This window comes from Marmota marmota, unplaced genomic scaffold, assembly GCF_001458135.2.
Source record: "Marmota marmota marmota unplaced genomic scaffold, marMar, whole genome shotgun sequence".
NCBI lineage: Eukaryota > Metazoa > Chordata > Mammalia > Rodentia > Sciuridae > Marmota > Marmota marmota.
In genome coordinates, this window is record NW_025999900.1 from 4,770,862 (window position 1) to 4,788,094 (window position 17,233).

The window sequence follows — 17,233 nt, forward strand, 5'->3', positions numbered from 1 at the left end:
TCCTTTGCATTCTTCATACCCAAAGATCCAGAGGGGAGCCTCTGAGGTGACGGGAGGGCTCAGGTGAGCCCTGTGCAGGGGAGCCTCCTCCACTCTTTTTCTTTTCTTATTTTGTCTTGCTAAGGATGAAACCCAGGCCTCACACATGCTCGGCAAGTGCTCTACTAACAGCCACGTCCCCAACCCCTTTTATATTTTATTTTGAAACCAGGTCTTGCTAAATGGCCCTGGCTGTCCTTGAATGTGCGATCCTCCTGCCTCAGCCTCCCAAGCTGCTGGGACTATAGGAGTGTGCCAGGCCCCTGGGCCCAGTGATCGCCATTCTTGATGTGGAGCAGAGGTAGCTCCCACGATCTTCCTTTCTGTAGGACACCCTGGGACTTGTCTGCCCACCTAAGATGGCAGGACTGTCCAGAGGGCAGGGAGGCTCTGCCATATCCTTAATCCCCTCTCCTAGGAGCCAGGCTGTGAGAGGCCCGTAAACTCATTCCCCCGTGCTGGGGAGTTTCTGGGAGGGAAGGAGCAGGACTTTGCAAGGCAGGGACCTGACCAATGGTGGGGGGGCTGCCTGGTTCCAGTAGGTTTGTCCCTTCTCCCAGCTACCACGTGACCTGGACTTCTAGTCCCCTTGTCTCTCTCCCTGGCGGTAGACCGCCTCTTCTTTCTCTGCCCACTGCTCCCTTCTCCCTCCAGGCAACCAGAGGGCTCTTGGCTTCACAGCAGAGCCTCCCTCTTTCCAGGTCTCCTCACCTGTTCTTGCTGGGTTCCAGGTGGCACATGGCCCCACCCTCCCAGGTGGCCTCTGCAGCCAACACTGTTCTGGGCCTTTCCGTCCCTTTCTGAGACTGCGCTACAGGCGCTCTGGAGGGCTCGGCCGTGGGGAAGGGGTGCAGGGTGCTGTGGCATCACCCTCTCCATCGAGGCTGCTGGCTGGGGCTCCCGTGGGCGTTTTGGGCACTGTGGTTTCTAATTTTATTTGGGGTCTGGCTCTTCTTTTTCTAATATGTGCTGATCAAAAAAATGATCAAAAAGTAGGATAAAAAGGGGCTAGGAAAAAATCTTGAGAGTGATAGTTGGGCTGGTGAGGACGGGGAGGAGGGGGATGAAGACAGGGAGGGAGAGGAGGAGGAGGAGGAAAGAGGTGGGGATGGGGGGGATGGGTGGAGGATGGGAAAGGCAGCGGAGCACAACAGACACTAGTATGGCAATATGTAAATCAATGGATGTGTAACTGATGTGATTCTGCAATCTGTGTATGGGGTGAAGGTGGGAGTTCATAACCCACTTGAATCAAAGTGTGGAATATGATATGTCAAGAAATTTGTAATGTTTTGAACAACCCACAATAAAAAATTAAAAAAAAAAAGAATCCAATTTATAGCATAAAAGAAATCAATATGCAAGATGGTACTGTGCAGATTATTAAAGATCATGTGACTCATTGTGCATTCACTTTTCAGAATTCTTTGCTATATGATTTGGATTAATTCTATATTATTCGGAATTTAAATGTTGAGTAAAAAAAAATTGGACCTAGAATAATTTTTTTTTCTGTTAAACATTAAAACAAAGGTAGTCAACAAAGAATACAATTAAAATTTTGAATTTTAATTCCAATGGGTTAAAAAAAAAGAATCCAATTAGAACTGGTTAGCATGGGCCAAGGTGACCTAAAGTTGCTATGACAGTGGGGACCTGAAATTGTGATGTCATCTTGCTGTCAGTTAAAAGTCAAGAGGTAGACCTGGGCTAGACTCTCTGGAAACTTGTCTGGGATCCCCAATATAATTGGAGTGTAGGAGAGGCACATTGTCCCTCTCTTCTCTGAGAGGACCCGCTCCCTCCCTTGAGAGTGTCCCCTTTCCTTTTTCTTATCCTTTCAATAAACTCATGCCTACTTCTCTGAGTTACATGTCTAAAATCTTTCTGACTTGATCACAAGAGTCGAGTTTGAAAAGGGGGGGTCCTTTGTGCTGCCTCAGTTTCTCAGAAGGCCCAGCTCTGTAACACTTCAGAAACAAACAAAATTTTATACAAAAGGTCAGTTGTTCTCTCCTGAGAATGGCTGTGTGAATACATTAAAGTTACTTAAATGAATGTAGAGCTAATTTAAAATTTTTCTATTTTAACATGAAAAGAATTTACCCTTGGACTTGGTATTAATGATAGATGGCTTTTTCTGGGCCAATTGTTAGTTATTATTTTCAATGAAAGAAAAAAACCGTTGATATTCACTTCAGGTTTAGATTGAAGGTTTTTTTTTCCTTTATATATATATGCTAGGCATGAGCTCTGCCACAACCCCAGGCCTAGACTGTAGTTTTTAAGAACATGAAAGGTGCATGAGATTCTTCTTCTGAGAGCTTGTAATACATTGTATCTTTGAACTTAAACTCCCTTGTTCTAACAACTATGTTACATTGCAGCCTGTACATACCCCAAAAATCCAGAAGGATTAACTTTCAATTGTTGATAATACTTACCTCACTGGGATTTTGTATAACTTGATTATCATTGGCAAAGCAGCTTAATACTGTTAGATGAAAGGCAGTTAAGCTATTAAAGGTTAAATTGTGTTATGATTGTGATGTTGCAAACAGGTCATTTTTTTTCATTGGTAACATTAAGGGGTACTGAAGAGAGTCTTTATTTTGGTCTTAAATCTCTCAGATAAGCTACACTATAATATCTCAGCTGAAAATTAGTTGTTTTCTTTAAGACTTATTCTAGCACATAAACCGTGAGAAGTATGCACTGTTAAAGCAGGCTTTTTGTGTATCTTTGTGTGAGTTGGTTATAATTAAAAAGGTCTAAAATGTATAGCAAGATGATGTTTAAAAAAAAAAAAACAAAAACTGGGAATGAACAAAAGGTCATTGCTTCCAGATCTCACCTAGTTCTTCAGAAAGCTTCTATTTGCTTATTAACTGAGGAAATAATTATTAAGGCCTTTCTGCAATTTTGTACTTTTGCAACTTTTTAAAAAAATTTTTTTACACTTTTTTTTTTTTTGGAACCAGCTTCATTTTTAGAATAGTCATTGAATCCCTTTGGATGGCTTTCACTTTGTATTTTGTGCTATAGTTTTTTTCTGTTGGAAAGTAGTTCAGGAAAACATTGTAAGAATATGAATTGAAATAAAGTACACATTTGTAATTTATGGATAAAAGAATGGCAGCAATATTTATGGATTGAGGAAAAGCTTACCTATGACCTATTTTTTCCCTTCATTCAAGCAATGACATTTACAGGGGAATTGTGTTCTCTGTGAAATCTTTCTTAATTATCAAGGGCTTGGGAGAGACAGCACCTTTTGGTGAAAAGCAAACAAGGACTCTAGTAGAGGATGTGATATTGGGCTTGCATTTAAGGAATGTAATTCTTTCTGTCTCATAATTTCGTTTTAAAATTAAAGGACATTTCATTTTAGAACTGGACAGTTTATCCTCTAGGATACAAATAATCCCTTTGGATTTTCTATCTATTGATTTATTGAAACTAAACCAGAGTGTATCCTCAGCATTGGGATTGATGCATTTCATGTATTTCTATCTTTTGTGGGAAACACTCTTTTTACTTATTGGAAAGCTACTGTTATTGAGGCATTCTTGAAAGCATCATTCATTTGGTAGATGTTTCTTGAGCACTTACCATATATCAGCACTTAAATGGCACCAAAGTTTGTTCATGGAGTTGAATTATACATGGTAGCTGATCTCCAAGTGGAAAATTATTACTTGTGGATATGCTTTGTTACTATGTGGGGGCAAGAGGCTAGGCATTACTGCTCATCATATTCCACAAATATTATGGGTTTAAATTGGCAGGAAAATAGGTTTATTCAAAGTCAACTATAAAGACAAGTAGAGAGACTTTGTCTCAAATCACCAATTCAGAGAACTGAAGAGCAAAGACAGTTTTATAAGAGGAGACAAATTGGGACAAAAGGCAAAAATATACATATGCAGATTTAGTTAGCCAGAGAACCTGCCAGTCTCAGCTTCTTTAGTGTTGTCTGCTCTTTACTGGTTTTGTTGGCGTTCATGAAATATGCTCCATGGCTGAGATTTAATGTCTCAGATCTACTATTCAGAAGATCATTTTACTGGTTTTATGACTCTCAGCTACATTCATCTAAAGAGGATAGGCATCATGAAACACCAGTGTATTATATATTTAATTTAGAAGTATTACCTTAACCTGTTCCTATTTTTTTAGTATTCTTTAACATTAGATTGAGAATCAATGATTCAGAATTTGGATGGTCATTAGAATTATCTCTCTCTCTCTCTCTCTCTCTCTCAGTATATATATAAAGTTGTAGTTGGACACAATACTTTATTTTAGTTATTTATTTTTATGTGGTGCTGAGGATTGAACCCAGCAGCGCCTCACACATACTAGGTGAGAGCCACAACTCCAGCCCCTCTAGTTTTGTTTTGAATTAGATTTCTGGATCACTTTAAAGGATTAAATGTTGTTTTTGTCAAGAAGAAAATCTGATTGCCCTCACTTGTTGTTGTCAACTGTTATTTAAGAGTATATCATTGATACTTTAAGGAATCTGGTTCTCTAAATTGATTAGGGAGGAAAGCTCCCGAAATCCCAGTTCTTTCTTTTTATTTCTTAAACATTATTTCTCTCTACCTCTGTTGTTTTTGATAACTTTGTCTGGATTTGTTATGGAAGGTGGAGAGCAGGAAAAGATTCAGATTGTCTCTATCCAGGAAGCCATCACATTCCTTAGCCTCACCGGTGATTCTAGTAAGGAGCAAGAAGGTAATAGAAGTGGGGAACAAGTCTCAGATAGAAATGAAGATTCTGTTGGAAATTGGAGAAAAGGCCATCGTACTTAGGAAGTAGTAAAGAACTTGCCTAAAGACTGTGGAAGGTGGAATTTAAAAGTGATAGACTAGTGGAAGAACTTTCTAAACAAAATGTAAAAGGAGTGTGTGAGTACTTTTTGCTCCTTTCATCATGATTTGACAGCGAAGGGAAGCAGAGAGGAGAGATTTGGGAAATTCAACCTGGCTGGGGGAGGATTAGGGAAAAAGCTCCTTGGTGGAACAGCTCCTTATTATTTTTTTAAAAAATTGTTATTTATTTTTTAAAATTTTTATTGTTTTTTATTTTTTTTTGGGGGGGGGGGCTGACCTTCTTACTTGAATACAATTACATGACAAGCAGCTACTAAGTGACACAGGGCTATTACCTTATACAGTATACATACACTGGACAAAGATTCATGACCCAGGTGGGACATAGCAGAACTGAGTGAGATTTCATCATGCTGCTTGGAATGGTGTGCTATTTAAAACTGACATATTGTTGTTCACATCTGGAACTTTTTTTTTTTTTTTTTGAGATTTGATAATATAGTTATTTATAACAGTAGGTAGTATTATCCTAACTTGTGATGTGGATTATCGTAAAACATGGACTACACAGACATATAAATAAGCTCATAGACTGACAGTTGATATAGTGATTAAAAATGCAATACAAATACATATTAATAGAATTATGTCATTTTGCAAAAACAAAAATAGAATCTATATAAATAGAAGAAATAGGTAAGAATATCCATTACATTCTTAATTATAAAATGTTTGAACATTGATAATTTTCATCTTATTCTTTACACTTTCCTGGAATTTTCCCAAATGCTTTATAATTAAAGTGAATTATTTTTTATATAAGGAAAATGAAGAGTTTTTAAAAAAAGATATAGCTCCTTATTAAGAGGAGTAGCACATTTGAAAGGGAACCAGGTTGCTTTGCATTAGGACACTGAGAAACAGGCCTGCAGGACATCTCAGAACTAATACAGGTGGTGGTGTAGGTTTTCATCACAGCTAGAGAAGTTACTACATTTTGTTAGTTTTCACCTGACATCTCCAAGTAGCATAATAAAAAACCAAATACACAAATATCAAACCTAAAAAATATCAACTATATAAGATGTTGATAATGTAAGGTATTCCTTTTTTAAAAAAATCTTTAAAAATTTATTATTGTTTTTGCTATACATTATAGTCCTTTGTGTTTTCTAGGGAGGACCTATCTAAACACTTACTGTGATATGTAGAATTTTTTTTTTTAAGATCAGTGACTGAGTTTACCTCAGCAGTATAATACCAGGAAGCTGTTGTCACATTCCTTATGTTCTTTAGAAAAATAGTGGGAGGTAGGATATATTTCACAGTGTTTTGTGCTATTCCACAAAAGCACACAATAAAAATGTTAATAGGTAACATTTATTGAGCTCTTACTATTTTGGAGAATTTATTCCTCAAAATAAAATTGTAGTACTATTGTTATTTTCATCGTCTAGATGAGGAAATAGTGGCTGGGAAATGTTTAGTAACTTGCCCAAAGTCACACAGCTAATATATGTTAAAACTCTTATCAAGATCTCTCTTCCTCTAGCTCCTATAGTTTTAGGGCCAGAGATTTATAACTCAGTGGTAGAGTGCTTGCCTAGCATGTGCAAGGCTTTGGGTTTGATCCTTATTATTACTATTAATTTTTTAAATTTCTATATGACAGCAGAATGCATTACAATTCTTATTCCACATATAGAGCACAATTTTTTTTTTTTAAATCTCTGGTTGTATACAAAGTATATTCACACCAATTCATGTCTTTAAAATGTACTTTGGATAATAATGTCCATCACATTCCACCATCATTTCTAACCCCATGCTCCCTCCCATCCCCTCCCACCCCTCTGCCCTATTTAGAGTTTGTCTATTCCTTCCACGCTTCCCTTCCCTACCCCACTTGGGTTTGATCCTTAGTACTGAAAAAAAGAAAATAATTTCTATACTGGTGTTCTAGATAATGTGCTTTTCCAGCAATTTGAATGATTTTTTTCAGTGGTGATGATGGATTCTCTGACTTATCCACACTGTTAAGGATGATACATATCTCAGAGTGGCTTGATGTGAGTGGGATAAAGTCCAGGATAGCATAACACAATTTTTCTCTGGATGCCTAGGAATTCTGAACCCCTGTCTTAAAAAGACAGGATATTTGGCTCTAGCACCTGTCACCAGTATAGAAAACTAAATTAGGCTACCATTGGGTTAATTCATTCATCTCACAATGAATATTCTTAATGTGTTTTAATTTATTCTACTAACAGGAAGCAAGAATAATAAAAGTCTGGATTCCAGCTTTGACTATACACTAAGTAGATTTGGAATCTTAAAGTTGTTTTTGAATGAAATAATACATATTAAATGATAAACATAGGCCTTGAATATAATGGTAGTACTATACATGATAATAGTTATTATTTTCATCATTGACTCAAGAACAAACCAAAATAAGTAGAAGAAAAAGCACGTGATTTATAAACTTAAGCCCTTTGAAAACCAGTGGTTTTGTGTGATAAATATTCAGCCACATTAACATGTCATACCCTTAGATTTCCATGACTCTAATATTTTTAATCTATCAACTTGTTTTAAAGTGTTCTACTGTGAATATAAATGTACATAAATGTACATGTTGCAGCTTTTAGATGTGTCTGGGTATATATCTTGTATATATCCTTGTTTTGTGGAGAAAATAATATATGAATGCATCTATTTAAATCTAGACTAATTTAGCTTTGAGTACTTGCTTGCTTTTCTTCCTTCTCTTTTTTAGTTAATCATTACTTGAATAATCTCAAAGCTTTATTATACTGCACACAACTAATAGCAACAGAAACAAATCAGAACACTATTTTTTTAGAATAGTCCATGCAGAAACTGCACTCATCTGTTAATATAGGAAATGCAATGGTGATGAACTCATTAGGGAGAAATAAATATTGTATTATATTAGCTTTTATATGTTAAGAAGTGGTTGATTCTAGAGAGCTAGGAAACTTTTTCCATAAAATAAATTGAACCATGTAATTCATTGAATACTCTGATCTCAAATATGGATTTCTAAAGCTGCATTAAAATGAAAACAGGGATGAAAATAGAGATGGTCAATTTAAGTCAACAACATGGAAAGAATTTGAAGAGGATGAGATTAATATTTTCAAAGTCAAATTTTGCCAGAATCATAGGTGTTTCTCCTTTTTGATAGGGAGTTACCTTCATTTCTTCAATTCAACTTACTTTATTTTCATCATTGAATTGTGGAGAAAAAATATTAGATTTCCATAGTAATACATTTACTATTCCAAACATGGAAATATTATTTGAAGATATGTTTATTTAGAAGTTAAATAAAAATTTGCAAATATTTTAGTGGTTTCTGGAACAAAATTTGTAACAAACCACTTAACTTTTTTTTTTTTGCCTAGCTCAGTTTTCTAGCCTATCAGTGAGAAATAAGCAAAATCAGACTCAGTCATCAGCATAAAAGTAAAAATAAAAATTAAAAAAAAAGTGGTGTCAGAATATAGTGTCTACTCTAGGATCAGGATATAAGTAAGATAATCATTTCTGTAAAAAGAAATTAAGAAGAGAGAGAAGAAAACAACCCAAATTATTTGCTAGTATTTGTTTTCCCTCTTCTTCTCCAAGTGCAGTTTTAGTAGTGGTTCAACTTTATTTCATCTTGACCTTTAAAGCATTTCTCAAAAATTGAAGGTGTGCTTGAAAGGAAACAAATATTTCTCTTGGAAATTTAGTTTCTTTTTGATGTGCTTGAATATTTTTGACAGTATTCTAAATTCTTACTCATGCTAGGAAATGACTGGTTATGGATGATAAGCCACTTGACATACTGCCTGCATCATATAAAGGCCTTGTAACTGTATTGCAGGATGCTTATACTTAGAACTTTAGGGCCGGGTCCTGGACCAGACATTCAGAAATATTCTATGGTCTTCAAGATTTGCAGTAGTTTATTTTATCATGTCCTCTTAGTAAATAAACTGGTAATCTGCTGTAATATCCAATGCCCAGAGATAAAAGTCTCACCAGAGATTCTTGAAGAAAATTAGCTTTTATTGTTGAGAAATATTGTAGTGTAGAAAACCCTATAGTGTTTAAAAGAAGAGTAACTTGATAACAGGGCCAGTATTTTCACCAAGTGTGCTAGTCAGCTTTGCATCACTGTGACCAAAAGACTCAACAAAAACAACTTAGAAGAGGAAATTTTTATTTTGACTCACCTTCTCAGAGGTTTAGTCCATGATGGGCCAACTATATAGTCTGAACCCCAAATCAGGCAGAATATCATGGCAGAATGATGTGGTAGAAGAAAGCTGTTCAGTTTATGACAGCCAGGAAGTAAAGTGAGAAAGAGTAAGGTGCCAGGGACAAAATATGAACCCTAGAAGCATGTCCCCTAGTGACCTACTTTCTCCAGCCACACTCCTCCTCCAGCCTATAATCACTACCTAGTTGATCCATTCAAGTGGATTAATCCACTGATTAGGTTATAACTCTTAGAATCTAATAATTTACCTCTGAACATTCTTGCATTGGCTCACACATGAGCTTCTGGGGAACCTCATATCCTAACCATTCATTCTGCCCCTGGCCTCTAAAAACGCATGCCTGTTTCACAGTGAAAAACACATTCAGTCCATTTGCAAGAGTTCCCACAGTCTTAACAATTCCAGCTTGCCCCAAAATCCAAGTCCAAAAGTCTCACCTGAGGCTCAAGGCAAACTTGTAACCTATGGGTCACCAAGGGGACATGTTTCTGGGGTTCACATTTTGTCCCTGGCCCCTTACTCTTTCTCACTTTGCTTCCTGGCTGTCATGAACTGAACAGCTTTCTTTCACCACACCATTCTGCCATGATATTCTGCCTGATTTGGGGTTCTGAGTATATAGTTGACCCATCATGTACTGAACCTCTGAGATGGCGAGTTAAAATAAAATATCGCCCCTGCTCAGCGATAATCTATTTTAAAGTTGTATAGTCCCATAAATGTACTCAAACCCACGATGTAGCTCACCACGACTACCATTATATCCTGAGTTGATTACATTCTGTGGGGTACAAAGTACAGGAAAATAAAATTTTTATAAGAAGACAGCTTTCATTTAATTTTCTCAGAAACAGCTCTTGTAACAGTTTTTATAGAAGGCAGCAAGGTGGAGTCTTAGGCCTCTCTGTGACAGTTCTTGCTTTATAATTGTCCTGTCTCACTTATCAAAATCTTATATCTATAATCTGTATTTTTTAACTAATCTATAACCTATAACTTATACTCTTACTGATTTTATTGAGGAATTTTGAAAGTTTAGAGATACAGACTGAAAAAGCTTTAGAATGTTCTAAGTTGTGTTTAATAGGCCAAAACATACTTACTAAAGAGATTCTAAGTACTTTTCCCAGAGACAAGAGGAAAGCTACTGCTGAACCACAACCCCAGCCCCCATTTGTGATTTTTTCCATGCCTGTTTTGCCCCTGATATTATTCCATAAATATTTGAAGAAATAAAAAGAGAATATAGACATGCTCTTTTTATTGTCTGAGTTTTCTATCACTAAATTATTCCAAAAAAGAACATCCCTGTTATATGTTCTGTTGTTACCACAATAAATCCTAAAAGGGTGGACATTTTATTTTTAGATTGTTTTCCTAAAAACTAGCTATCTTAATTCTGAAAAATAAAGAGTCAAGTTTTTTAAAAACCATTTGTTTTAAAAACTGTATATCAGTACATACCTCGTTTGTGAATGTGCATATACATGTGTGTGTATATATATGTGTGTGTTTGTGTGTGTGCTTATAATTGGATAATTGTGCTCCTAATTTTATGTACAAATGAAGGGTTTTCATTCACATTTTGTAACTTCAGACACTCTGATTGGAGGATGGTTATTTTTAATGCCCCTGTTCAGAGTTAATACATACAATTTCACAGGTAATTATCATTCTCTGGTTTAACTATTACAATAGCCTCTTTACTAAACATCTATTCTGAAGTAGCATAGGTAATTAAAAGTTAATTTGGCTCCCATGATACTTAAATGTTAGAAAAGCTCTAAGAAAATCATCATTTCTTCACATCAAAGGACTATGTTGACATTTGCATTTAAGTTCTGACTAAATTTAAAAATCAAGTTCCCTTAAACAAATTTTGATGGTAAGAATTAGATGTCCCAGATTTTTTGATATTATAACCCATCATAACAGTAGCCTTCATGAAATTTATTGCTAGACACTATGGGTACTTTTATAGACATTTACTCATTTAATTAGACGTTGAGTTAAAAATCGGCCATATTTTTTACAACAGTTTAAAGCAATAGAAATTTATTCTCTAAACAGTTTTGGAGGCTAGACATCTGAAATGAGTTTCACTGAGTGTGAAGCTGTCAAGAGGACTGCATTTCCTAGGGAAGCTATAGGAAAGAATGCATTCTTTGAATTTCTCTGTGTGTCTGTGTCTCTGGGAATTCAACCTAGAGGCACTCTACTGCTGAGCTGCATCCCCAGCCCTTTTTATTTTGAGACAGTTTCTCCCTAAATTGGTGAGGTAAACTTGTGACCCTCCTGCCTCAGCCTCCCAAGTTGCTGGGATTACAGGGGTGCATGGCACCTGCCATTCATTGTATTCTTTGCTCATGGTCCTTTCTCTATCTTCAAAGCTAGCAGTCACATGATCTTTTTCTATTTTGTAGTAAAATTTTTCTGTACTTCATTCATATATGGACACTTGCCATTACTTTGTAGCCCCCATGAGGCAGTCTTCTGACTCAGGATCCTTAGTCATGTATTCAAAGTTTCTTATTCCATATAAGGTAACATTCACAGGTTTTAGAGATTAAGCTACAGATATCTTTTGGAGACCATTGTTTTTACTTGCTTATTTATGCCAAAATGGAGTACAAAATCTTGCCAAAAGATAAAAAGCAAAACATGTTAGAAATAGGCATGGTTTGTTTAAAAAAAAAAGTGGAGATAGGTTGATAAAAGATCTTGTAGTTGTTCTACCATGTTCCAACATTTTATATTATTGACCAGTATTTTTTGTTGTAGATTGGAAGCAAATAGGACATTAAACTTTAGTTTTTCCTAATATATTTCATCTTCTATCCTTGTCTTTCACTTCCTTATAAAACCAATGTTTTGGGGCTGGAGTTGAAAGTGAGTTGAAAGTGAAAGACAAGAATAGAACAGTGCTTGCCTCACATGCATGAGGCCCTGGGTTCAATCCTCAGTATCACATAAAATAATTAAATAAAAATAAAGATATTGTGTTCATCTACAACCAAAAAAAATAAAAATTTTTTTTTAAAAACCCCAATGTTTTGTAATCTAAATCTTGAATTCATGAATTGAAATATATATGTACATGGCCTGATACACAGATTATTTAGAATTACTTTGCATTTGATATTTGAACATGACCATAGAGACACATTCAGATATATGCTTCCTTATTCTCTTAAAGCCTTTACTTCACTCTCCTTTGTTATTAACCACTTAGCCACTGATGATGGCACTCTAAATAATAGTATGAAAGTCTTTCCAAAATATCTCTGAAGTTTCTTAACTCCTCCAAGTTCACAGATCTATGAGCTAGATTATTATTTTCTGGTTTTGCTCATTATCATGCCACTTTTGTGGTTAATTGTACACCTTTGAAGAGAAATTTTCATTTGGTACCTTTTTGTGGTATGTTTAAAGACTTGCAGAGTTACCAGTAAACATGTTTCAGCATGTATTTTGTTACATAATTTAAAAGCTAAATGTTTACATTTTCTTTCCTGAACTATAGGATACCAGAAGGCCCCATTGATCAGGGACCAGCCACAGGAAGGGTACATATTTTAGAAGAGCAGCTTGTTAAAGCCAAAGAACAGATTGAAAATTATAAGAAACAAACCAGAAATGGTAAGTAATAAGTGATTCCCTCACTCAGTACATTGGCTTTAGTACAAATAATTGAAAATATCAAAATTTTATCAAAATCTTGGAAATTCTGATATTCCTTTTATTCTTTGACTGCAGGTCTAGGAAAAGATCATGAAATACTAAGAAGGAGAATTGAAAATGGAGCTAAAGAACTCTGGTTTTTTCTACAGAGTGAATTAAAGAAATTAAAAAATTTAGAAGGAAATGAACTCCAAAGACATGCAGATGAATTTCTTTCCGATTTAGGACATCATGAAAGGTACTTTTCTTCCTATACCTATGATAGGGCTACAGTGCAGAGTGTAGTCTAAGAATAAGAGACTGCAATTTTTGTTAATTTCTCTCTTAAATGGTAGAGCAGTAGAGTATATGAGGTCTTAAAGGACAGAAAATATTATTTAAAATGTGTTTCTAGAAATATTTTTTTTTCTTTTTGGCTACCAGGGATTGGACTCAGGGGTATTCAACCACTGAGCCACATCCCCAGCCCTTTTTAGTATTTTAGAGATAGGGTCTAACTGAGTTGCTTAGTGCCTCGCTGTTGCTGAGGCTGGGTTTGAACTCACAATCCTCCTGCTTCAGCCTCCTGAATTGTTAGGATTACAGATGTGCGCCACTGCACCCAGCTCTGGAAATCTTTATACCATAAAAACTCTGAAGGTAGTGGTATCAACCAACAATACAATAAAATCTTTCTATAAATGCCCTTCATGTATGATCAATATTTGAAGCTGACTGTGTATTTTTACACTGTAGTACGTTGCAGCTCATATTAAGACTACAGTTATGCTTCTCATTCAAACACTGAACTCTTTAAAATAGTCCCTTTTGTAGGTTTAGAGGATTTGGATAAAAAGGAGTATTCTGTTAGTTGCTCTTCCATGTCGTTAGTAAAAAGAGAAACTGAGATCTGCCCACTTAACGTTTGTTTCTACTATTTATGCATTTCTAAATAATGTGCAATATATCTTTTGTTTTCCATGGGAATTTGCTCACCAGAGGAACACTTCCATGTACATATTCACGTTCAGAATACCTATAATCTTTCAAAAAAAGAAAATATTTTGGTGGTAGTATTTCATGCAGAGCAAAATGTATCTGAAAATCATTATAAATACAACGGAAACTATCCTTTGGCCTCTTATATTGAAAAGCCTATGTTCTCAGTAGGATTCTGATGGCAATTACTGTCTCATTAATGAACAATAAAAGAAAAATTGGTATATTAGCACAGCATACCACTGAGAAGAGGAAAAGGATTACCCTATACAAACAAAGGATTCATATATATTAACATCATCAACAGTATTATGATTTTGAAAAATTGCTATTTAAGTGAAAGTACAAATAAAATCTGTCAGCTTATTGGAATCATTTTAGCATTAATGATTCTTTAGAAATACGATAACATGGATTTCAAGGGTCATTGAATTATGAGGCCCCACACTATGCAGTCCCTGTGAAATTTTTAGCCCAGCTTGTCGTCATGCCATATTTAGACCATTAGACCAAATATTGACTAATTCTTAATATATCTCTATCCTACAGCAGATACTAGACACCAAGTGCCTGATAAATTGGGGTTGGTGATTATGTGGTTTGCTGAAGTTTTGTAGGAAAATACAGAATTGACGATTTGATATGGGTAGACTATGTGTATATAACAGGAAATTTTTAATATTGGCTACTGATGGAATGTTTAAATGACTTAATTAAATTACTTGAATTTGATTTTCAGGTCTCTTTAAAATTAAAATAATTTTTAAACCCCATTTTATAAATATAATTTGTACATGTACTTCATGATTTTGTACAAATGAAAAGTGAATATAATAAATGGGCCGATGAAAAAATTAATGTAAACCAATGCTATATTTTTTTTGTTAGGTAATTCTGCTACAAATGTATTAGAATTCCTGGCACTGACATTTAGTATATGTTAAATAGCATTTCAATGAAGACAATATGGAAAGTACAGGTGCCCTAATTAGTTTCTTTTGCTATCTTAAGCAGAAATTATAATGCATCTGAGACACAACTTCACAGAGTAGTAATTTAGCTTCAGAAATGAACAACACAACCAAATATTAGAGAAATAACCTTTAAAGTTATAAATGTACAAATAGAAAGTGTTTGTAATATATACCAAATGTGAAATATGAAAATATCTTCACAGTAGCTATTTTTAAGATCCTTAAGTAGAATTAAAATTAAAATACACTTATGTTTCCCTCTGGTGATTTTTAGTAACACAAAAATCCTCATGTTTATTTATTCATGTTTTATTAGTAGACTTTTTTTTTTTAGAACAGTGTTATATTTACAGACATATGAGAAAATAGTACCCTACTTAGCCCACATTCAGTTTCCCCGTTTACTTTCATCTTACATTAGTTATAGTACATTTTTTACCCACTTCATTTTTTTATTTTAATTTTTTTAGTTGTAAATGAACATAAAACCTTTATTTAGTATTTTTTATGTGGTGCTAGGGATTGAACCCAATGCCTCACACATGCTAGGCAAGCGCTTTAACACTGAGCCACAACATCAGCCCTACCCACTTTATTTTTATACTTGCCCAAATTATAGTTTATAAGGTGTCTCTGGACAAAAATGTTTATTTTCTGAAAAGTCAGAAGTTAAGTCTATTAGTTTTCTTATTTAGATTTCTCTATGAAGCACACACAGAGACTTCACTGATAGGGGAAAATATGGGTTTTGATTTTTTTTTTTTTTTTTGCCTTTACACATGTACTTTTTTTTGCATTACAATTTTTATTACACATATATACCACATTTTTTCATATCTCTGTATATAAAGTATGTTGACACCCAAATCGAGTCTTCATACATGTACTTTGGATACTGATGTCCATCACATTCCACCACCCTTCCTAATCCCCTGCCCCCTCCCTTTCCATCCCACCCCTCTTCCCTATCTAGAATTCATCTAATCCTCCCATGCTCCCCCTCCCTACCCCACTATGAGTCATCCTTCTTATATTAGAGAAAACATTCGGCATTTGTTTTTTTGGGATTGGCTAACTTCACTTAGCATTATCTTCTCCCACGCCATCCATTTACCTGCAAATGCCATGATTTTATTCTCTTTTAATGCTGAGTATTGTGTATATATGCCACATTTGTGTATATATGCCACATTTTTTTTTTTTTATCCATTCATCCACTGAAGGGCATCTAGGTTGGCTCTACAGTTTAGCTGTTGTGAATTGTGCTGCTATAAACATTGATGTGGCTGTGTCCCTGTAGTATGCTGTTTTTCAGTCCTTAGGAGAGGGATAGCTGGGTCAAATGGTGGTTCTATTCCCAGATTTCCAAGGAATCTCCATACTACTTTCCAAATTGGATGCAGCAATTTGCAGTCCCACCAGCAATGTATGAGTGTACCTTTTTCCCCACATCCTCAGGAACACTTATTGTTATCTTCATAATAGCTGTCACTCTGACTGGAGTGAGATGATATCTTAGAGTAGTTTTAATTTTCATTTCTCTGATTGCTAGAGATGATGAGCATTTTTTTCATATATTTGTTGATTGATTGTATATCCTCTTCTGAGAAGTGTCTGTTCAGGTCCTTAGCCCATTTGTTGATTGGGTTATTTGTTTTTTCGGTGCTTAGCTTTTTGTGTTCTTTATATACCCTAGAGATTAGTTCTATCTGATGTGTGAGGGGTAAATATTTGCTCCCAGGATGTAGGCTCTCTGTTCACCTCACAGATTGTTTCTTAGTTTGTCCATCCCATTTATTGATTCTTGGTTCTAATTCTTGCCCTATAAGAGTTTTATTAAGGAAGTTAGAGCCTAATCTCACATGATGAAGATTAGGGCCTACTTTTTCTTCTAATAGACGCAGAGTCTCTGGTTTAATTCCTAGTTCCTTGATCCATTTTGAGTTCAGTTTTGTGCGTGGTGAGTTTAATTTCATTTTGTTGCATATGGATTTCCAGTTTTCCCAGCAACATTTGTTGAAGATGCTATCTTTTCTCCAGTGCATGTTTTTGGTACCTTTGTCTAATATAAGATAATTATAATTTTGTGGGTTAGTCTCTGTGTCCTCTATTCTGTACCATTGGTCTACCAGTCTGTTTTGGTGCCAATACCATACTGTTTTTGTTACTATTACTCTATAGTATATTTAAGATCTGATATAGTGATGCCATCTGCTTCACTCTTCCTGCTAAGGATTGTTTTAGCTATTCTGGGTCTCTTATTTTTCCAGATGAATTTCATGATTGCTTCTTCTAATTCTATCAGAAATGCCATTGGGAGTTTGATCGGAATTGCATTAAATCTGTATAGTACTTTTGGTAGTATGGTCATTCTGATAATATTAATTCTGCCTATCCAAGAGCAAGGTAGATCTTTCCATCTTCTAAG

At 35.2% G+C, this 17,233-nt stretch overlaps 1 protein-coding gene across 4 annotated transcripts in view; it reads left to right on the top strand.

Annotated features, from left to right (window-relative positions):
• The window catches only part of Fut8 (fucosyltransferase 8), a 295,897-nt gene that overhangs the window by 163,766 nt on the left and 114,898 nt on the right, over positions 1-17,233 (top strand). For all 4 annotated transcript variants that reach the window (XM_048798521.1, XM_015490234.2, XM_048798520.1 and 1 more), the window contains 2 exons: positions 12,696-12,811; positions 12,929-13,091. In XM_048798521.1, coding sequence (XP_048654478.1) covers positions 12,696-12,811; positions 12,929-13,091 — 279 coding nt within the window. The remainder of the gene's footprint in view (positions 1-12,695; positions 12,812-12,928; positions 13,092-17,233) is intronic.